This window comes from Raphanus sativus, chromosome 5, assembly GCF_000801105.2.
Source record: "Raphanus sativus cultivar WK10039 chromosome 5, ASM80110v3, whole genome shotgun sequence".
Taxonomy (NCBI): domain Eukaryota; kingdom Viridiplantae; phylum Streptophyta; class Magnoliopsida; order Brassicales; family Brassicaceae; genus Raphanus; species Raphanus sativus.
The window spans coordinates 12,156,399-12,180,336 of record NC_079515.1 but is presented as its reverse complement, the minus strand read 5'-3'; the positions used below and the strand labels follow the sequence as shown (position 1 = coordinate 12,180,336).

Here is a 23,938-nt window from a genome sequence, read left to right as displayed (position 1 = left end):
GAAGAGCTTGCGGCTGACTGGCGGTTTTGTGTAGTTATGTTGCTTGGTAGCTTTCCCATTGCCATTGTATGGGCTTAGCTCGCCTCTCAGCACATCCTGCTGTCTCAGGTTTCTATCCTTGTATCCATGTTTCGCAACATGAGCTCTTTCTTTCTCCAAATCGGGACAACGTTTCCCATCATGATACATTCTGTGGCAGATGAAGCACCATTTCTGTAGCTTATCGTATTTGAAAGCCACTACAACTTCATCTCCAGTAGCCGAGAACTGCACTCTTCTTTCGAATTGCAGAGGTTTCTCACACTCCACTGAGACCCTGACTTTGGCGTGTTTCACATCCCATGAGATGAGCTCCCCGATCTTTCCTCCAATGGCTCTTACCGTCTATTCTTTGAGGTAGTGATCAGGGATTCCTTCGATGAACACCGTGAAGATCATCGTCGACGGGAAGTCGGTTCTGACGCTTGGTACCAAGTGCTCCAATGGAAACATCCATTGATCAAAAAAGTAAGGTCTTTTCTCCAACACTGCGTGGAGATCTTCCTCGGTATTGAATCGGAAGTGAAATTTTCCTCTTCCTACTTCATTACCTTGAACACGTCCTTCGAGATTCCAGGCTTGAGGCATGAGGGCAAGAAGCGCCTTGACTCTGTGAGCTTGCAAGTCAGTGTTCAAAACACGCCCCACCAGAGTTAGGTCGTAAGCCGCAAGGAGATCGGAGTTGTCAAAGGGATCGATGACAATGGGCTCGAGGTTCAGAGCCGAGTTTCTTTTTGGTGCCGCACGTTCAAAGTTGCGAGACATTTTTGCTGGGATTTGCTGATAAGAGGAGAGTAGTTTGAGATGAAAGATAGGATGAGAGACTCGCTTCTCCTTTGTGCTCCCTTTTATAGTTCTAAAGTATCTGCTCGTCATTAATTCCCCATATCTTTGTGATTGAGAGATCTCTCGTGAAACATGGAGATGATGATGGGGAGGCGTAATCTTTGCCAGCAGATTGCTGAGATTGATTATTTTATCTTCTGCTAAGGCATCTTTTCTGATACGAGAAAGCATAAACGATGGATCGATGATGCTCTGTTTTCCTTGAAAGTCTCTGTTTTCAATACTTCCTTCCATAACCAATTCCAGCGATTTGGCAAGATACGACGGGATTTTCCGTTGCAGAAGACTTTCCTTTTCAGAGATTGGTCCAAAAGATTTTGATTTTCTTTTGGAAGAGCTTGACTCAATCACCGCTTCTCTCGATGTTTTTGATCTGATAACAGATTCGATGATAGGTGTTGAGATTTAGCGAACATTTGTGTTCGACGGCGGTGTCAAAGGGCGTAGGTTACGGCTTTTTGTTTTGAAAAGTACTGACCGTTACGGCCAGAATTTTGAAAAAAGAGTGCCGGAACATCCGTTACCGGAGTGGGCTATTTTTTTATTTTAATGATGAAAAATTGTTGATTTATTTGTTTAATTTTAAGTTATCTAGTTTTATTCATTCTCTTACATTATTTTATATCGTGTGTCTTTTATTCAACTATATAACTCTATATTTTTATTTTTACAAAGTTGTGGATCTATGTTTTTTTTTAGAATTCTTGAAATAAATTTTAAAATACATTCTAGATTTATTTAGTTAGAATTAAATAACATATGTCTTTTATATAAAAATTATTTATTTTTGTTTTATACTTATTTTCTTATTTTTGTTCTTTATTCTTTTTCCTAACAATTATTTTTGATTTTATTATCTATTAATTTTTATTGTGATCTTGTTTTTGTAGAAACTTTTTTTAATCTATTATGTATTACTATTTAGTTATATTTTCCTTTATGTTTTATTTTCTAATCTTAGGATACGTGAAATGGTGGAATCATTTCATAAGCTTTACGTTTTTTTATTTGTATTTGATAAAATGTGTAGACACAATATCAATTAAAAATATTTTTTATTCTTTTTCTGAAGTGTATTTTAAATGATACTATATATTGTGTGCTAAAATAATTTTACATTGATGGATTTTTTTTTTGGTTAGATTGTAATTAAACTATTGATTAAAAAAAACTTTTGGGTTATTAAACATTTTATTAATAATTTCAGTTAATAGAATAAGATGATAATGAATATAGTGTTTAATACATTTTAAAAAATTATAGTGTCAAACTTTTAGATAACTTATTTTGATGAGGTTCACATGAGTAGAGAGGTTAACCCACATTCATATATTATAATATCTATTGTGGTTATGAATATACTTTTGCTCTTAGTAGCTGGTTATGTACGAAAATAATATATTTTCTATAGTTGCTAGTTGCTACTAAAATAATCTCAAATTTCAACAAAGCTAGTGATCACACAAGAAAAAAAAGAGCATAATCTGTGATTCTCAGTATCTTTTTTTCTTTCATTTTTCAGGAAAACCGTTATTTCATACCTAACATATCGCGATATGCTCAGTTCATACCAGACTTATATGGTCGTGCCAAAATATATCTAAATTTATATGACGGTGTAAAAACATATCTGACTTATAATTTTTTGGAGAAATCATACACAGTCGCCACATCAGCTGCCACATCATTTATTTTTGTTCGCATTGATGCTACATCAGCTAATTTTACTCACGAGGATACTATGTGTACTATTTTTTCAAAAACTAAATAGTCATTTAATAGAAATAAATTTTTAGAAAATGTAAAATTTCATAAATTTAACTATTCAGTTAAATTAACAGAAATTAATTAATTAATTAAATTTTAATCTTATACAAGAGATCTATTCGTAAATATTTCGATCCTATCATAAACCGTCTTTATTAGAGTTATATATGTGTTTTAATGATTCAAAGCCAATATTAGTGTTGCAGTCTTGTTACACTTTATTAATCACTAGATATGAGCCCGTTGCGTTGCAATGAGTTTTGTTTGATGTTTTAATTCAATAAATAACATAAAATAATAATCATTTATTATAATTGTATGATTGATTTTCATATGTTGTGTAAGATTTATTTTAAAATTCATTATTTTAATACATAAGTTCAAATTAAAATTTGTATTTTATAAACATGTCACATAGATGAATTTTATTTATTTATTTATTTATTTATTTATTTAAATAGATAGTTTTTATTCATGATTTTTATTAAATAATTTATTGTACTTGTTGGATTTTATAATTTTTTTTGGTTAATATTTTTCTTAAAAGTTGTTTGATTCTTCAAAGTTGATAATTAATATGATAGCAACACATGACAATTATATATTTAAAAATATGACTTGTGTTAATATATCTCATAATTAAAGTATATATACTAAGATAATGACCAAAACAAATTTTGTTAAAAGTAATTATTATTATTATTTAATAGTAATTTTCCATTTTTAAAATCCTAACCAAAAATAACTACAAAATATTATTTGATAGTAATTTTTTCTAGTATTGTGACATGTGTTTAAATATGTAATGATTAAAAATATATGTATCAAGAAAATAAAAAACCCAAATTTTGAAAAACATTATTTAAAAAATTATTTAATGTTAAAAAGTTAAAATTATTTAATAGTAATTTGTAGAAATTTCTCTTTTTCAATAAAAACAGATTTGAAAAATAATTAATTTAATACTAATTTTATTTTTCTAAAATCTTAATGAAATCTTATTATAAAAGACAATATTGAGTTTAGTTATTCAAAGTTAATAGTTAACAAAATTGTGACACATGACAATTATATATTTAAAAATGTGATAAACGTTAAACTATCTCATAAATAAATAATTATATATATATATAAGATAAGAACCGCTTTTTGTTAATAATTAATAATAAAATATTGTTTAATAGTAATTTTCCATTTTTAAATTTTTTAAAAATAATATTTGATAATATTTTTCTTTTTAATATTGTGACATTTTTTAGAATATTTTATGATTAAAAATATATATACTACGACACTAAAAATTAATTTAAAAATTATTTAGTAGTAATTTTAAAGATAAATTATATTTTAAAAGTCCTTAAGAAAAATATTTGTAAAATATTTTAATTAATAATAGTTTAGTTTTTCTAATTAGAATATTATTTTTCTATATACTCTAGTTTTTTTAATACACATTTTTATTCTGAATTTTGTTAGAGTAATTCTTTTTTTTGTGCAAATTTTTTTTTTGTGCAAGTTAGAGTAATTCATTTACTAAATTATCTTTTTCTCTATCTTCTTTTCTTTCGTAATTTTCATCTCTTTACTAACATAAAACTAAAAACTATCAAATATTCATATTTTTGATATAAGATATTTTATGGAGCCATGAATACATTAGCATGTAAGGTTTCCAGTTTCTAAAGTAAATAGGAAAATTGTCAAAATACCACATTCGTACTATTACTTTTCATGTTTACACTATCTAATTTTACTTTTTCATTTTTAAAGAGGGAAAAACATTTATAACCATAGAATTAACATCGACCAAAAAATAGGGTTAACTAATCCAGACTTAAGGTTTAGAGTTGAGAGATGAGGTAGGGTTTAGGGTTTAAGTTTATTATTCTTACATATATAAAAAATATATCACTTATATATCACTTACGTATTAATAAATAATTTTTTTTACAATTTTAAAATAATTATTATTTTCAAAATTCATTTTTTCAGTATCACTTATAGTTTTACAATTTTAAAGTGATGGAAGAATTTTATTGACACATTCATCATCTATTTTTAGTTGACACATTCACAATGATATCAAGTGAATATTTGAAGTTATTTTTGTTTTTTTTTAACACAAAATTATTAAATATTTAAAGTTACTTATTTATAATAAAATAAAATTACTTTTATATTTTTATCTATAATTTAAAAAGAAACTTAATTATTTAATAATTAGTTTTAATTTAAGATTATTATAAACATAACTTAGTTTTTAGAAAACGAAAAATTATGTTAATTTTTTTTTATATGTACAAACACATTTTCATCACATTCACACATATTCATGTACGACAACAAACTCATAATTTAAAAAATTATGTTAGCGTCATAAGATGTAATAATGATAATAAAAATTGAATTTTATCAAGAAATTTAAAGTACCTCATGCAATATCTTTCACGTTAATACTATTTTGTTTTGTAAAACTAATGTATGAAAACTTAAACCTACATATGTAGATGTGAAATATTTGTAGCTTTTTGTCATAATTGCTTAACATACAAATTATACAATTATATATTAAAAAGAAACTTAGTTAATTATAAGAAAATAATAAGAGTACATTTCCAATTTTCTTTTGTTTAGGCTTTGAAAAAGGAATATTATTATTTACTATTTAGTTTTTATTCATGATTTTTATTAAATAATTTATTGTACTTGTTGGATTTTATGATTCGTTTTAAATATTTTTTCTTAAAAGTTAATAATTATCTTTTGTAATTATCTTACTTTATTATCTCTAAAAACAAAATTATTAAAACTTTTTAAAAAGTAATTACTGTCAAATAGATTTTTACAATTGTTTTTTTGTTTAAACTTAGAAAAAGAAATTACTATCAATCGTTTTAACAATATGTAATTGTATATAATAGTATTTTTTTTTTAAAATCCTAAAAAGAACCATAGAAGACTATTTTTTAATGAAAAATTAATTTTCTAAATCTCTTTTAAATCATTAACAAAAGAGAGTTGTATCATTTTTTACACATGTCACAATTGTCTTTAAAACAAATTAACAAAGAAATAATTAATTTAAAATAGCTTTTTAAAATTATTTTTTGTTTAGAATTTAAAAAATGAAATTACTATAAAATATTTTAACAATATATAGTGTAAAATACTAAAAATGGTAATTTTGTAAATTTCCTTTTCTTAAAAATTCCAAATCCTAAAATATAACTTTAAAAGACTATTTTGTAATGAGAATTTTCTTTTTCTTAATCTCTTTTAAATCTTTAAAAGGGAGAGTTGTAACATACTTTTGACACATGTCACAATCTTAAAAATTTATTGAAGAACCAAACTTTATATAATAAAAAAATGGGTATGTTATTTACATTTAAAAATTTTAGATTAACACAACCATGATTAATCTTGTCTGCAACACTAGCATTTGATTTGAATCATTACAACACATATATAACTCTTCTAAAGACGGTTTGTGATATGATCGAAATATTTACAAATATATCTTTTATTTATTTTTTTTCACACTAAAAGATGATTTTCATTGATAGATTCCCAGATGAGATACATATTTCATACACATAGCCAGCAGAAATCTAAATTCTCTGGAGTCAAGAGCCAGCAGAATTACTTGAATTCTCTGGAGCCAAAAGAAAATCTGAACAAACAAGGATTATAAGGCAGACCAATGAAAACCTATAACCATCAAACAAAGGCCAAGCAAATGGATCAAAAGCGGTAGGAGGAAGGAGATAAGCGCACACCACAAACAAACTTATTAGGGGAAGACTCTTATCCTTTTTTCAACAGCTCCGGAACAAACCCTGACGAGCCACAGGAACCAACAGAGAACCACCCAGGAGGAAGAGGAACCAGTTTACCTCACAAGCCTCCACGGAAAGGTGCAAAGGGACAAAGCCCCCAATCCTTGAACCACGAGCCGGGAAATTCACCACACCGAACGGAATTCGACCGTCGCAACCGAAGGCAACAAGGAAGCACAACCTGCCTACCACGATGGATCCACCACGAGAACCAAAAAACGAAACGCACAAAACAGACGCAAAGACCACAAGAGAGGAAGACAAGGACGGGAGAAGGAAGCCAGAACAAAGCCGGAAGAAGGCTTCGAGCAAGCTACCACCGACCACCACCCAGTCCCGGCTCTTGATCATGGCAACATGGGCAGTTGCCATGGGTCCATAGGTCCAATATCATTTTTAGTGTTATTTTAAAGGTCCAATTTAATTTGTAAAATTATTAAAAAGGTCCATATGATCTTCATTCTCATTAGTATTGTCATTCCAATATCTGTACGCTCATCATTACCAACTATCAGATTGACAAAAGAAAAAAAAAAAGCCCTCAAACCGAAGCGATGAGTCGTTACTCGTTAGCAACACAAAACACAAACCAAAAATTATATTCTATTCATTGATCTTTAGAGAAATCCTTTCATCTTTAGAATTGTTTTTTTTTTCTAAACAAGGAAATTTTTTTTTATAGAAGGGACCATTCTTCGTGTTTCGCCTAAGGCTACTAATTTGGTTAAGACGGGCCTGCCACCACCACCACTCCAAGATCCGGTCTGAAGATCTAGACCTAGGTTTCCACTAGAACAACTTAAATCCACTTGCTCAGTTCCACACAACCAAACCTAAAAAACACACAGCCTACAATCAAAGAGAAATTAAAGAGAACTGGACCGGCGGTGGTGCTAACGGAGCAACCACGCGCCGGTCGTCGGAGCTCAAACCAGCGGCTTCTTCTTCCTCTGTTCAATGAGAGAGAAAGGAGAGAGAAAAAAGTACAAATATATTTTTTATATAAGATTAAAATTTAATTAATTATTTATTTTTTTGTCAATTTTAATAAATAATAAAAAATTATAAAATTTTACATTTTCTAATTTTTTTATATAAAAGGACTATTTAGTTTTTCAAAAAATATTAAACACACGGCATCTTCGTCAGCAAATTAGCTAACGTTGCATCCACGCGAGCAAAAGTAAATGACATGGCAGCTGATATGGCGACTGGTGTATGATTTCGCCAAAAAATTATCAGTCGAGTATGTTTTGGCAATGACCATATAAGTTTAGGTATGTTTTGGCACAGTCATATAAGTCAGTATGAATTGAACATATCGCGATATGTTGGGTATAAAATGAGTGTTTTCCCTTCATTTTTCTACGTATAAGGGGTGTTCAACATAAGCTGCATCATCATCAATATTAAAAAAGAACCATTAATGACACATGTACTTGGTGTATTTGAGTATCTCTCATTGTTTAAACTCGAATGAAAAGTTTCGGTCAGACATACCAAAAGTGGAAAATATAGAGTTGAGAAAGTTCAAAAAGCCAACATTTTCTTATAAAGTTCATATACAATGGAATTCGGCATGGACGTTCGGGTTTTCGGGTCAGGTTCGGGTCGGTTCCTTTCGGGTCTAGGTTTTTCGGGTCCTAAATATTTGGACCCAACATGTACTTCTAAATTTTCGGTCCAGGTCCGGATCGGTTCTTCTCAGGTCCGGGTCGGATCTATAATTAAAATACTTATAAAATATCCATAATTTTTTGGGTCCATATCGGGTCCGGATCGGGTTCAGGTATTTAAGATCTAAAACACACAAATTTCATCAAATTTAGTCAAATGTCATGTATATCTAAAATCTTACAAAATAACTTAAAATAATTTATTAAAAATTAAAAGAAAAAAATTTGAATTTTACATTTAAAATTTCATATTACTTGAAAATGTTACAAAAATAATAACAAAGATTGTTAATAAAGATATATTTCAACTAAATCATAAAATAAAATATAAAAAATAGAACATAATAAAACATAGTTTTGGATATTCATGTTCTTAAATCGGGTATGAATCGGTTCTTGTCGGGTCGGGTCTATTCGGGTCAGTTCTTTCGGGTCCAGCTCTATTCGGGTCGGTTCTTTTCGGGTACGGGTCTATTCGAGTAAAAAAAAATTGGACCCAATAGATATTTCTAAACGTTTGGATCGGTTTCGGTTTGGGTATATATGGGTCGGTTCCGGGTCGGGTCTTCGTGTCCAGGTTAAAATATCCGGGCCAAAATGGAATGTTAAGAAAACATACTGAGAGTACGGGTCCGCTGATGTCATCATGATGTACACACACATAACCAAAACATAATTCCTAAACGCAAAAAACGAAAAAAGCCAATTTCGAGACACCTAGATTCCTATTTATTCTAACATTGATTATAGATTACGTAGAAGTGGCTAGGTCGTGGCAGAACCAATGACGGTGCATATATGAAAAGACGACAGTTTATATTAACCATATTCTCCGTCAAGTAACTTAAACCGTTATAGTGAATTCACCAAATACGTTAGTGTTACCACACTTGTTTGACGAAGCTAAGATTCTGACACTCATTTTCTAATCGGTGGTCTGATACAAGGTGCATAGCACAGAGCACAAACACTTTGGCATGTAATTCGAATCGGTGGCAGATATACTAAGGTATTTTCCAAGAGAAGACCTCTTTAAATGGAGGTTAATATTGCAAAGAGACATGGACTTTTGTACATGATGATTATGATTGATAAATTTTTAGAGATAAAATGATAACGAATGAAATTTACCCAGAGAAACTAACATATATATAGCTTTAGATTAGTTCATGGAAGAAAAAAGGGGTACTGTGTGAGAGATTGAGTGAGTAGTGGAGAGATGTGTTAATTAAAGCTTTAATGACGATCTTTGAATATCATCAACTTCTGTAACGGTGCCAAAGTTTGTTGTGGACTTTGATGACTTGTAATTCTCAGGAGAGAGGAAAATCTAAGTTACAGCCCAGACACGTAAATACCCAACAAAAGTTCATCACGCTGCAGATTAAAAATGAAACTCAGAGTTTAATCGGCCTAGACATGTGTCACGCTCACAAGAGACAAATTTTTGACATGACATCCTAAGTATTTGATAGTGTTTGATATGTGAAACTGGAAAGAAAAAGGATGTAGGCAATAATATCCTTAAAACACAACGATTTAAACAGATTCCAGTTGACGAAAATGGACTTTATTGATTTGTGAAGGTTGAATACAATAAATAAATGAGATCGAGAACTACAGTTGACATCGAACTAAAAGGAGATCTAAGGCGAGCTCGACGAGGTCGAAGTGTATTGCGAGTTCTCTCTCTAGAGTTTTTCACGTGTCTCTTCCTTTTGACTTGGTTTTCTTCTTATAGTGACCCGACTCCTCGATCTTCTCAGCTACTTCCTCGATCTTCAGAATTTCCTCCTTACTTCCCAAGAACGTCGAGACCGAGTTATGGGTTCTTTATGTTGAGGGCCTTTCTTTGTTTATCCTCCTGTTTTGGCCCGTTTTAGTTTGGCCTGAAGATCTGTGATCGTCCCCCTTTTGTCGAGTCCGAATTTTCTGATGGGTTTGGGCCTTCGGCCCATCTACTATGTGGTCATTTTTGGGTCCAACATTTGTACCCCAGCCCTTTTAGTGATATTTGAGCATCTAAAGGATAGAAACTTGATCTCCTTTCACATCGTTAATCGGAGGCTTCGAGAAATGGGGCACCACGTGCCCTAATTTGACGCGACCTGTCGGCCACTTGCAGATCGTGTGGTTTGGATTTGTCGTACGTGGATTGATCATCATTACGGCTCTTTGGGAACCATTTTCGACCGTAAAACTTCGTCGTCTTCATTTTTAAGCTCTTTCCCAGTAACTTATTTCGACGTTTTCTCTCTTCTTCTCCTCCTCCTTTTACTCTCACTCTCGACTTTCTGATGGCGAACAAAAAATTGAGTCCGCATCTTCCTACGATCCTTAATGGTGATAGCATCGATGAGATTTATGAGCTCTGGGGAGTCGGTTATGAGGTCAAAATATCTCTTCCCGAGCCTGGAGAGACTCCTGAAAATGTAAGGTCTGGATTCTGTGGGGCTTACATGTTACATTTCAAGATGGTCTTCTGTTGTTTCCGATCCTGTCTTTCCTACTTGAAGCCCTTGCAGAGCTGGGGATGACCTTTACCTAGATGTGCCCAAATTTCTGGTGATACTACTTGACTCTGTGGGTTCGAGCCAGAGAAGAAGGTCTCAAATTTGGTTTGAACGAGCTGAAGAAGCTTTGTATTCTAAAACGAAATTTTGTTTTTCCGGGCACGGTGCTCCTTTCCCCTCATGCGGGTCGCACAGTTGTAGACGGCATTCCTAGTGGGGACGATCGATGGAGAGAAAAGTTCTTCGTTTTCAAAGTGAACCAAGCCTCCTCGGGAATGGAATGATGATGTTGGCATATGTTTATTTTCCCATATCTTATTGGGCCTTATTGGGTTCTATCGTTTTAATCCATTCCTCCATGTAGGTCTTTTTGGTGCTACGCCTATGACTTCGGGCCGGAATCGAGCTCTTCTGATCCAACTGGTGACTCCGGTGTCGCCGAAACAAGCTCTTCAAAGTAAGAGTTAGTTTCTCCGATTCCCGCCTTTTTGCATTTGCTTCTGTGGATCATATGTGTGTTTACGCCTTTGCAGGGATTAAGGAACGAGAGGCTTCGTCAGGGAGCCCTAATGCATCTCCTTAGGCTGAGCCTTTGGAAAACACTCGGGAGACTCGACAGGGGCCGGTTTTCCGTTTGAGATCGCAAATTCAGTCGCCTGGATTTATGGCAACTTAACGTCTGAAGGAATTTCATAGAAGCGGTCCTTTCAGACAGCTCAAGTTCGGCTTGGCTGAGGATTCCTTTCCTAGTTCGAGATTCTGGGGAAGGAACTTCCAGGAGGCAGCCCATGGGAGGGACTTTTCGGGATGGAAATCCTTCTTCCTTAGCATTTTCGGACGATAAGGACATCCCAATCTCTGAAGACCCAGAGAACCTGGCGGCTATGTGCCATAAAATCCATTAAAAGGAGTGCGCTCTGCCTGATTTGGATAAGATGGCGGGTCGTGAGGCATACACTCGAATGGCTGTTGCGAATGCCAGGGTAAGCGTTTTCTTGTCGTATTTCGGAATCCATGCATAGATCGAGGGAAACCCGATCTCACTTGTTATTTTCTTGATGTCTTTCTTGGGTAGGCTATGGAGGCGAGCAATGACTATGTTGCTCAGATGGAGAGACGTCTAGCTGATTTCCCGGATAGAGAGGAGATCGCGAACCATCTGGTGGCTATTCACCAACTTCGTGCTGAGCAAGAGGCCGCTCGTGTTACGGGTCTGCAATGTACTAATGAGATCGAGGGATTGAAAAGAAAGTAAAGTCTTGCAGAGCAGGAAATGATTGTGGTTCAGCGTGACCTCGAGGCGATGGGGGAGAAGTGCAAGAGGATGCCCGAATGACGCGACGTGGTCATACGAAGGGAGCGTCATTAAGCTCGGCGATCTCTTGCTAAAGAATATGGTAAAGTTCTGGATACCGTACGAGCCTTGTTATCCAAGAAGAGAGAGAGGAAAAGGCGGCAGAAATCATGTTGCAGGAAGTGAGGGCACGCATTGAGGCTCTATCTGAGTACAAGGACGGCGGGTTCGAGATAGATGATGAGCTGAAGCGTCTCCATCGTAAGGAGATCGAGTGTGAGGTCGATTATGGTGGGTGTTGGATCCTTCTCTTGGCTGTATCGATCTTCCCCTGATATCTAATGACTCGATTAATCAAGCTCTTGATGATATTGGTGACCAGGTCGATTCGTAAAGAATTATGTGTTTGTTGTTTAGTAGTTTTTATTTTGTTTTTCTCTTTTGGTGTTGATGTTGAAGACATATATATTTTTCAATGGATTATCTGGGTAAATACCTTTGCAATCTTTTTTGGAGAACAGATTGATATATAATTTGTCCTTTGATATGTTTGAGCGAAGGACAGAGACTGATCAGGTATCTCCATCGCGGGCCGATTTGTGGCCGAAGGACGTAAGTTGTTGTTTAGACTGTGCTCGTCATTGAGCTGCCTAAATACCCTCTTCGAGGGATCAAGCCTTTCGTAGTTCTTTGATTTTTTTTTTGTTTTTAGTTCACCATACGATAGTTGTTGGTCCCCCAGCTCGATGTTCGATCTTTCGAGGTCGAGTATTGAGATTTTCCTATATGGAGTATTTTTTCAGTTTGTAAGCCTTCCTTGGTCTCATTTATGGTCGTCCGGTTTTATATTTTTCTAACTCGTAGACTCCAAAACGTACTATTTTCGTAATTTTGTATGGCCCTTCCCATTTCGTTCCTAGCTTTCCAACTCTAGGTTCTCTTGTGCCGTCGAATACCTTTCGCAGGACTAGGTCGCCAATGGAGAACGATCAATCTCTTATTTTGGGGTCATAGTATTGAGAACCGGCTTGCTGATAAATTTGTATGCGTACTGCTGCCTTCTCCCGTTGTTCTTCAATCATGTCGAGTCGATCGATCAGAATTTCTCTGTTGAGATCGATATTTTCTGGACATGTTACCCTTCTTTGGTTGGTACTTCGATTTCTGCTGGAATGACGGCCTCGACGCCATAGGAAATGGAGAAGGGAGTTTCTTGGGTTGATGTATGAGACGTTATTCGACAGGCCCAGAGTATAACATGTAACTCTTCCCGCCATCTTTTCTTTCTGAGGTTGAGCCTCTTTTTTAAGTTGTTTACGATTGTTTTATTTGCTGTTTTGGCGTGATCATTACATTTTAGATATCGGAGGCTTGCGGTTTTTAGCTTTATTTTCTATTTGTTGCAGAAATTGGTGAGAATCTTAGAGATAAATTACGGACCATTGTCTGTTATTATTTTGTATGGAAGACCATAGCAGCATATAATATTCTTCCAGATAAAGTTTTTTATCGTTGTGGCGGTGATCTTTTAGTATGCTTCGGCCTCTACCCACTTGGTGAAGTAGTTTGTTAGAACTAGGAGGAATAGTAGTTTGGCCGAGCCCGACGAGACTAATGGTCCTACTATATCCATGGACCACTTCATGAATGGGTATGGTGAAGAGACATATGACATCTTCTGTGTGGGTTGGTGAATAAAAGGTGCATGCAGTTGGCATTTATCACATCTAAGTTCGAATTGTTCGCTGTCGCTCGCGATAGTGGACCAGAAGTACCCATGTTTCTTGATTCTAATTGTGAACGACCTACCACCGGAGTGACTGCCGCACGATCCGCTATGTGTTTGTCTCAATATTGTGAAAATATGGTTCACCCAAACTTCGTATGTATAATTATTCTCCCAGAATGCAGTAACGCGAGCTTCGGCTTTCAGTTTTCGAGCTTTCCATCGTTCGGGCGGGAGCTCGTTGTTCTTGATATAGTTTAATATTGGTGTCCTCCAATCGGGTCTCGATTCAAGTTTGACCCGAAAAGCCTCATGTGCTTCGTGGTTAGCTTTATGATCGGCCTCGTCTGCTGGGAGCGCCGAGGTCTTTTGTGTTTGAGTTTTAACAGATTGAACGTTATCGTCCTCGTTTGCAAACTCTTCATAATTAACGACGTCTTCTTCGTTAGGTTCGGTGTGAGTCCCCTCTTCTTGCGATGTCTCGAACTCTTCTACTTCATTTTCTTGGGTAGCCCTTTCTCCTTGTTATGATATCATTGACACGGGGGAGTTCGGTGTTTTGAGAGTTTGATTCTTTACAGGAGAGATTAATGCTAGGCTTCTCTATTCCTTCGACTGGTATTATTCTTATGACGGTTGGGTTTGAAGTTGATACTAGGACCGCTAGAGCATTTGCTGAGGTGTTTTCTCCCCTCGGGATCCTTGTTAGTTCAAAGTGCTCAAATTGGCGGACGACCTTTTGTAAGACGGCGAGATAGGTTTACATCCTTTCGTTTTTTTGCTTCGTATTCGCCGTGGAATTGGCTCGTAACGAGCTGTGAATCGCTAAAGGCGCTAACTTTTTTCGCATTGATGCTTACTGCGAGACGAAGTCCTGCTATCAATAATTCGTACTCGGCCTCATTATTTGACACGTGGAATCTGAGATGCAATGATTTCTCAATTATTTCCCCTGCTGGGGATTCGAGTTGTATCCCAATTTCAGATCCCTGTTTCGAGGATGCTCCATCGACGTGGATTTTCCATTTATCGGTCTTGAATTCCCCATCGGCTTCTTTAGGGAAAAGCTCGATGAAAAAATCTGCGAGTACCTGGGCCTTCGAACTCGTTATGGGTTTATATTTGATATCGTACTCGCTGAGTTCAATTGCCCACTTTGTTAGCCGCCACGATTGGCGGGGGCTATGGAGGATTGTTCGCAGCGACGTCATTACTACTACGGAGTGTCACTGAAAGTAAGGTCTCATATTCTGAGCCGATGTGACTACCGCTAGTGCTAATTTCTCCATCACGGGGTATCTTGTCTCGGCGTCGATTAACGACATGCTGACATAATATATCGGGTTTTGCTCGCTGCCTTCTTCGCGGATCAGTACTCCGCTCACCGCAGACTTGGATGTCGCAACATATAATAACAGAGTTTCTCCTTCGATTGGTTTCGAGAGTACGGAGGCTCGCTTATATAAGCTTTTAGCTCTTTTGTGGCAAGGTTACACTCTTTGTTCTATTCGAATTTCTTGTTCCCCTTTAAGAGTTTGTAGAATGGAAGACATCTATCCATTGATCTTGAAATAAAACGATTAAGGGTCGCTATCTTGCCCATAAGTCGTTGTACTTCCCGGACCGACCTTGGCGGAGGTGTGTTGATGAGCGCGGCGAATTGTTTTGGATTCGCCTCGATTTCTCTTTTGGTCACGAGATATCCAAGAAATTCTTCTAAAGGCACGCCGAAGGTGCATTTTGTTGGGTTCATATTCATTTTGAATTTGTTGAGGATGGCAAAGCATTCTCGGAGTTGAGAAACGTGATCGATGGCTTTTGATGATTTCACGAGCATGTCATATGTGTACACTTCAATCGTTTTGCCGAGCTGCTCGGAGAACATTTTGTTTACCAGTCGTTGGTACATGGATCCGGCATTCTTTAGTCCGAGTGGCATCACTTTGTAGTAGTACGTGCCGCATTCGGTAACAAAACTAGTTTTTTCTTGGTCTTCGGGATGCATCAAAATTTGATTGTAGTCAGAGAAGGCATCCATTAATGAAAGCAACTTTTGCCCCGCCGTCGCCTTGACCAATCGGTCGATGTGTGGTAATGGAAAGTTGTTATTTGGGCAGGCTTTGCTGAGATCTGAAAATTTTTCATTATGATACTTCAATTTTCTTAGATGTTTACGACGATTAACCTTTGTTTCCTTGTTATTAACAAGAAAATATGACAGATTCATGATGCCATGGTTGATTTCGAATTAGATAAACCCACAAAAAAATTTCTCCGATTTTTTTATCCGAATCAGATTGACACAGTTATTGGACGTAGAGCATATAATCGTTGAGGAATAGCTCCAACTCGCCGCATTTTAGAACAAGGCCTAATATGGCTTTTCGTAATTAGCAAACAGTTTTAAGTTTTCATAATTGTCAGTTGACCTAATTAAAATATATGTACTATAATTAATCAGTATTTACTACGTATTATACTTACTAGAGACTCTTCCGGGCTACGCCCGGGTTATTGACAAATATGTTTGTATTTATTATATATACATATATTGTGGCAATACTAAAAAAATGTAAGTCTATGTCGAATTTGAAATGAGTGCAATAAAACATTTTTAAAATTTAAATTTGAACTATAATCCAATTCATCATTCATATTTTGGAATCCCTCAGGGACATTAGATAAAATTATTCAGAATTCCATGAAAATAAATCGTTAATAACAACTGGTTCACACTTTCAAGCTTTGTTTTTGGTTTTATAATTTTTGAGTTTTTCATTACTAACTTATTATTTACGGTATTAGAGAATCTAATGGATTTTCAAAATCTATACGAAATGCCACTTATAGTGATGTTTGATGACTGATGAAAATTGACATTTAAGAGTCATTTTTTCCCGCCAGCTATTTGCAGCAAACTCCTAGAATCAGATGGTACCCAAAGCCAAATAAGAGAACTGCACATGTTCTTAGAATCTCTTCACTTATTTTGAAATGCATTTGAACACAATATCTCATAATTTTCTTGAAAGCTATAACAATACCCATAACACAGTAAATCCTGATAGTCTTTTCATGGATTTGATATAAGAAGATGACAATATCTCTTTACATCATGTTCCAGCAGCGAAACGATAACTTGAAACCCATATACTAAAACAGAACTTCCCACCACTGCTAAGCCAACGTCGAAATGAATATGCAGACGTTAGGCAAAGATGCGCCGCATCAAGATGGTTCCGTTTTTATTTTATTCTGCAGAAGATCCGCCACATGTTTTATTAACGGTGTGAATTTTTTTTTGCCGCTTCGTACTGTAAGAGAGATCAAAAGTGGAGAGTGCTCGTTCTGTAAAAAAATGTTATCTCTCTTTCTTGTTTGTGGGTTGCCATGAACACAATGAAGATATCTGCAAGAAAAAAAAACTAAAAGAGAGAACACAGATTGGCTATATATGTTTTCTCCTTAACTTTCTCAGAATCCCAACAAAAGCTCAAAAATTTCTACAATGTACTCCATTAAAATTAACTTAAATGGCCAAACTCATCAAAATGTGCGTAACATCGAATCTCTAAATAATATAGATATTGAATGTTATTACCGCTGATCGTTGGCTTTCTCAACAGAGACCGTTGAATATAGTTCACTCTGCAGTTTGAAGCGCTGGTTTCATAGACCTGTTTTTCAAAACAACACCATAAAATAGTGAAAGAGCTCTGAAACTTTCAGTCAAAATAACAGAACAAAAGGAACAAAAGAATAAATAAAAACAGAGACGTGGATGCTGCACCTTAGATATTTTTTGACAAATGAAAATGAAAACGTAGTATAAACAAACTGAGAAACATGGTTTTCTAAGATGACAGAGCCACAAAGGTTGTCGCTGAAGAAGAAGGCCTGGTCGCTGTACTCGTGGCTGAAAATTTAGCTTCTGATTATCTGCGTTGGGATGCCAAAAAGACAAAAATGATATTATTTTTTGCTACTATAAAAGCTTCTCTATTCAAGATTCAGTAAAGCCAACATCTCACAGGGAGAGAACATGAAAGGATAGTTCTGAAGAGCAACCACAACAACATGCTTAAACCTAAAAAAAAATGCACAGGGAAAAAAATCCAATCCTAACTCAAATGGTTGAAGATGAACGTAAAGCTTGGTTATTTTATTACTTGGAGCTTAAACCTTTTAAAATTGGATCAACACAGAACAGATAAAATACAATGAAGAAAAAAAAAACAGAGACAAAGGTGATGAAGGCATACATGTGTCTCTCTTTGAAAGGAGTTTAAGGTTTCGTTCTTCTGGAGCGGTATCAGCTGGAATCAAAATAGATCCTCCCAAAAAAATCAGTCCTTTCAAGATCTGAACCGAAGAAGACAGAAAAAAAATCTAATTCAATGATCCTATCTGAGTCCGATAGCTCCAGCAGCTACAAATAATAGTAGCTCCAATTGACGTAAAGAGAAAACAAACCTTGAGGAAGAGGAAGTATTCTACGATCGCCGGAGCTGTTCCAGTTTCCAAGGATAAAAAGAGAGCAGTAATCCACAATTTTCTACAATCGACATTTTCAAGGGTTGATGGGAAGGGGCGTTGGTTTGATTTCGGAGTGAATTTATCAGATATTTGGGTTTCACAGTTTGTTTGAGGAACAATATATACTGAGTGGGGTCGTTTCGGTGGTAAAACGCTGCCATAAATGAGGGTTAAAGCAAAGACGACGGGAAAGATGTAGAGAAAGGGGATAGATCAACAGTGCAATAAATAAATCGCAGATGATAAATGACGTGGATGATTCCTGTAATTTTAGTGGCTGATTTTCCAGTCTGATGTGGACAGCCTAAGAGGGCTTGTTATTTGCCTTTTAGTATAGTTTGATTAATCAATGTGCTATGTGGTAATCCATGATGTCATGCGGTTTTAAAAAAACTATAGTTGCTAACAAAATATGTGATTAATATCATTTGTGATTAAAAAGTTTTCCTGAGTGTCAACCCTCATTATAGTGATTTGTTTTTTTTTACAATAAATTTATGCAAGTCCCTCATTATAATGGAGTATGTTTTTTTCGTAGTTTCTCAGCAGCTAGTTTGTAATCTGACGAGCTCATTGATTCTCCTTTGTACGTATCTATCAGTGAAGTTTACGAAAAAAAAAACGTATCTATCAGTGAATATAGATTACAATTTTTTCCTATAATCATTAAATTTTTAGGTATAATAAGGTCAGCTAATGGAATCACATAAACGCCACTGATTTGTTGAATTTAAGGGCTAAACGAGAGCGTCAATAGTGGTAGAAACTATAAGATATATATATATATATATATATATATATATATATATTAAAGAGTACAATACTAATTTTTAATTTTTTAAAAATGGTTGAACTAATAGTTGAGAGATATGTATATTTTGGGTATCTACAATTTTTATATACCAGAAACTCTTCTCATTTCCTTTTTTCTATTTTCTATTTATTTTCATTTATTTTAATTATGAGAGTTCAGTGAGAGATTACAGATAACAACATGTCCAACCATTAGATATTTTAAGGATATTTCAAACAATAAAAATTACTGATATTTAAAACTTAACTAATTAATTAAACTGTTAAATGCAGAAGAGTATTCCCTAATTCCCTACGTTTTAAAAATATGCATTATTCTAAAGAAAATTTGTTTTAAAATATACATTTTTTATATTTTCAATGTAATTTTTGTCAACTAATAATGGAAAATTGTGAAGTTCAAAACCATTAACTGCATTTTTAAAGTTATATTGATTTAAAAGTATAGGAAATCTAAAATAACAAAAACTATGCATTTATAACTAAGTTTTATTCTCTCAAACCACGTTGTGGTGGTCTAGTGGTCTCCACTAAAGGAGGAGTGCCCTGATGGTCCAGGCCAGGGTTCAACTCCCCTCTAATGCGAGATTACTAACTCCACACATGGTCACGCGGATATGGATTCATGCTTACGATCCATTTGAATACCCAGGAGAGGGTCTATCCGTGGGCTGCACTTCCCACCCGGGGGTTAGGTCTGTGTCATTAATTGACCCGGGTTTAACCCTTTTTTAGCAAAAAAAAAAAAGTTTTACTCTCTCTGCTTCAAAAAAATGTATTTTAAAAATTTTCGCATTTTTTAATAGAACATGTTATAACTTAGTTATAAATGCATTTTTTAACAACAGTTATAAATGCATAATTATCAGTAATTTTATATTTCCTATATTTTTAAACCAATAAGATTTTACAAATTGCAATTAATATTTTTGAGTTTACAATTTTGCATTATTACCTAACAAAAATTATATTGGAAATATTAAAAAATTTATCTTTTTGAAACAATTTTTTTTCTCTAGAATATGCATCTTTTGAAGCAGAGGGAGTAATATGTTTTATCAAAAAGTGTGAAAATCTAAAATATGTATTAATTTGAAACGGGGGGAGTATATTGAATATTTGAACGACAAATGTAGTCTAAGTCTCTCTCTCTCTCTCTCTCTCTCTCTCTCCTCTCTCTCTCTCTCTCTCTCTCTCTCTCTCTCTCTCTCTCTCTCTCTCTCTCTCTCTCTCTCTCTCTCTCTCTCTCTCTCTCTCTCTCTCTCTCTCTCTCTCTCTCTCTCTCTCTCTCTCTCTCTCTCTCTCTCTCTCTCTCTCTCTCTCTCTCTCTCTCTCTCTCTCTCTCTCTCTCTCTCTCTCTCCTTGATTTGTTATTTCTTATATATATTGTGAAATATTCTCATGGAAACCTCCCATTGGAGGTGTTTAAGAATATAAGAACAACTAAGGTGGATTGAAAAATTGAATACAGTAACAAAAAAAATCACCAAATTTTATAACTGTTAATACTAACATGATCAACTCAAAAATAAAATTACAGATCAGATTTGTCTGAAAAATAGAAGAATGGGTTTGGACTCTTAATAGAATTACATAAAGCAGAATGCCAAAAAGAAAATATTTATTTGATGACTAAAAAGAGAACATAATGATAATATAAGATTGAGTCAAGTTTGGAATAAATAGAGATTCAGTGTTAAAAATAATTTTTAAAAAAGTTTGGAAGAAAAGTATATGAAAGAGAAGCAAAGTGTTTTGAGATTAGAGAAAAGTTTGTAGTATGGATTTGCAAATGTGATTTATCCTGAAAAGGAATGCACCATTTTATTTCTTTCAAGTTAAATAGCCAATTTCTCAAAAAAAAAAACTATGACTTATCTTTCTCTGTGTTACAAAAAAAAGACTTATCCTTCTCTTCTTGTCATTAGTCTGGTGGTATAAAGCGGAGGAAGCTGAGGCTTCCAGCCTTTTCTTTTTCAGTTAATTCCGGCCAAAAGTTCTCATTAGTCTGGTGGTAGAGGCAATTGTCCAACTTCCTTCAACTAGAACCGGTCCTCAGTTTTCGGGGGTCCTATTCCAACTAAAAATAAAATTATTTTTTAATTTTTTATTATTATACTAGTCATTTTAAAAATAATATTACATCATTTTTTCCTTTATACTATGTTGTTTATATATCGGTTTGGATTTCAGAATCCATGATTAGTTGATTAAACGTAGTATAGTTATTACTTTTGTTTCATTTTAACTATCGTTTTAGATTTGCGTATACAAATTTTAAGAAACATTTATTTATGTATATTTCTTAACTAAAAACATTTTTATCTATAAAATAATCACATTTCAACCAATGAAAATAGACTGAAAATATAAAGAATTGTGTAGCATATAAAACTAATCAACTTAGCATTAAAATTATAAAATAACATTTATTTTGGAACGAAAAATGAAACAAATTTACTCTATAATGACAACTAAAATAAAATAAAAAATATAACTGAAAAATAAAAAATTTATCTAATAAATATAATTGACATAAAGATAATAGTCTATTTATTTTAATTATAGTATTATAAAACTAAGTTATATTTTATTATCATTTCTATAGTTAATTTTGTTTATTTTTAAATATACATTTCTATATTTAATATATACATACATGCTATATAAAAAACTAAAGGGCCCCACAAAGTGGATGCTCATTTGATCATATCTGGTCTGTATCTTCTTCTTTTTTTCTATGTTTTTCCTTTTAAAATGTGGCCAATTCATTTTCCTTGCTTCTAGCTTTTAAAATTTCAGGAACTATTCCTTAAGCTTATTAGTCACAACCATATTCATTTTACTTATTTTAGACTGAAGTTAATACTTCATTTCAACTACAATAAAAGGACACTATCACGTAGTTACATATCATGTTTTCGTTATATTTATTCTGTTAAAATAAAATCATGTCCAATTGATAAATTTGTGGTCTAATTATTTATAATCCACACTTTTTAATAATTAACTAACAGTAATTTATATATATATATATAATCAAGATTAATTTTTGAATTATATTAAAATATAAAAATTATTTTTTTTCAAAAAAGTAAAATAAAAAATATACATGCCCTTTCAAAACTATTTTTCAGAATCTAGTTTGGCTATTAAAGCATTTGGGTTCAATCCAATCTCTCCATTGAAGCAAATAGAAACAATATGTAATTAATCATGTTTCCCTATGGAAATAAACTGATATTTTTAACAAAACTATTATTAGACTCAAGCACCCTTTTTCAACAAAAGATAACAAAAATTTGATTCTAAGAAAATTCTAACTCATTTGCATATCTTTTTAAATTCACAATTAATTATGCTTAGTGCTGATGTCTTCTTATAGATGTCTTTTTTTTTAACAATCAAGATCTTTATTTTTTCTATCAATCGATATTTTTATTTTTTCAACAATAAATATAGCTGTTTAGAACATTATAATATATAAACATATATCCACAACTAAATTGAATTTTATGACAATTTTCACTGACATGAATGATCTGATCGCTAACAAATATTGTAACAGCAAACACAAAAGTTAGAGGATAATGACCATGTTATCAAGTACCTAATCAGTCATGTTTTTGAAAAAAAATTATTAGATAGAAAACAATAAAATTTAGTTGTTGATAAATTACATTGATTGCAAGATCTCAACATTTCGAAATCTGTAGTTGGCTCTAACTTTTAATATTAATGTTAAATTAATTGATAGTGGTTAACTTAAATGTTAGAAACTACACTAGTGAAATAACCTTGTTTGTTATAGATACATAATTTGTTAGTTGATACATGTTTTGTAAGTATATACATTGTTCATTGTATGGTTTGTTAATTGATATATTGTTTAGTATATGTTTTCTTCATATAATTTGTTAAGATAGTAATGCACACTGATACACATTGATACATTGGTACACTCTCTTTCCCATTCTTTTAATTCCCTCACCCATGTCATTGACACCATTTTCAAATTCTTAAATCTTCATCTTAATCATTCATCGATATCAAAATATGTGCCACCTAACAAAACATATATTGCATAACAAATCATGTATCAGATAACAAATCATTTAACAAACAACGTATCTACCCATACCAAGTATCAATCCATTTGTCATCAAAAACAAACCAATAATTAAAAAAATGTATAAGCTGGCAAACTATTTATCAGCTATACAAATCATGTATCAATTAATGACAAGACTTTTATAACATCGTACTAATTATTTATCAATCTTTGGTATCAAACTATGTATCAGCTAACAAAACATGTATCAGCTAACAAAACATGTATCGTGTACACAAATCGTGTATCAATTAATGATAAACATGTTGTATTAGCTAACGAAACATGCAACATGTATCAAATCATTTGCCAGATAATAAAACGATTTATAGAACAAATATATCAGACAACAAATCTTAGACCAAATTCAAGCTTAAACAATCAAAGTGAAAATAACATCAAACTTATAATAAAATTATTATAAATATATTCATTCATGAAAAAAAGAAAACTCTCAAACAAAAAAATAAGAAGTAAAATTAAAAAAAGAGTTTACAAGCAGTAGAAGCATGTCACGAGCTTGAAATTTCTCAATTTTGATTTTGATATTAAATTATTATTAGATCATCTTTTTGGACATGAACTATTTTGTTTTAAAACATTCATAAAACAAGAAGCAAATTTTATTTATAAAAAAATTGATTGTAAAATGCAGAGAGAATGGAAGAAAAACAAAAGAGTTTGGAGAAGAATGAGATTACGAAGGAAAAAAAAAGAGAGAGGTAGTAGAGAGTCAGAGTGAGGCTTGGCACAGCTAGTTGTAAAACTGCGATTCTAG

General features: G+C 33.4%; 1 protein-coding gene across 1 annotated transcript; it reads right to left on the bottom strand.

The window, feature by feature from the left end:
* Positions 1 to 13,502: 13,502 nt before the first annotated feature.
* On the bottom strand, positions 13,503 to 14,911 carry LOC130494849 (uncharacterized). The gene is made up of 2 exons (XM_056985664.1): positions 14,437 to 14,911; positions 13,503 to 14,221 (listed from the first exon to the last, which is right to left on the bottom strand). The coding sequence occupies exons 1-2, from the start codon at positions 14,909 to 14,911 to the stop codon at positions 13,503 to 13,505; spliced, it is 1,194 nt and encodes a 397-aa protein (XP_056841644.1).
* Positions 14,912 to 23,938: the final 9,027 nt, after the last annotated feature.

Coding starts and splice junctions, on each gene's coding strand:
- LOC130494849 (XM_056985664.1), bottom strand. CDS start 14,911: ATGACGTCGCTGCGAACAATCCTCCATAGCCCCCGCCAATCGTGGCGG. Junction 14,222..14,436: donor ATCTCGCCGTCTTACAAAAG/GTCGTCCGCCAA, acceptor TATCATAACAAG/GAGAAAGGGCTACCCAAGAA.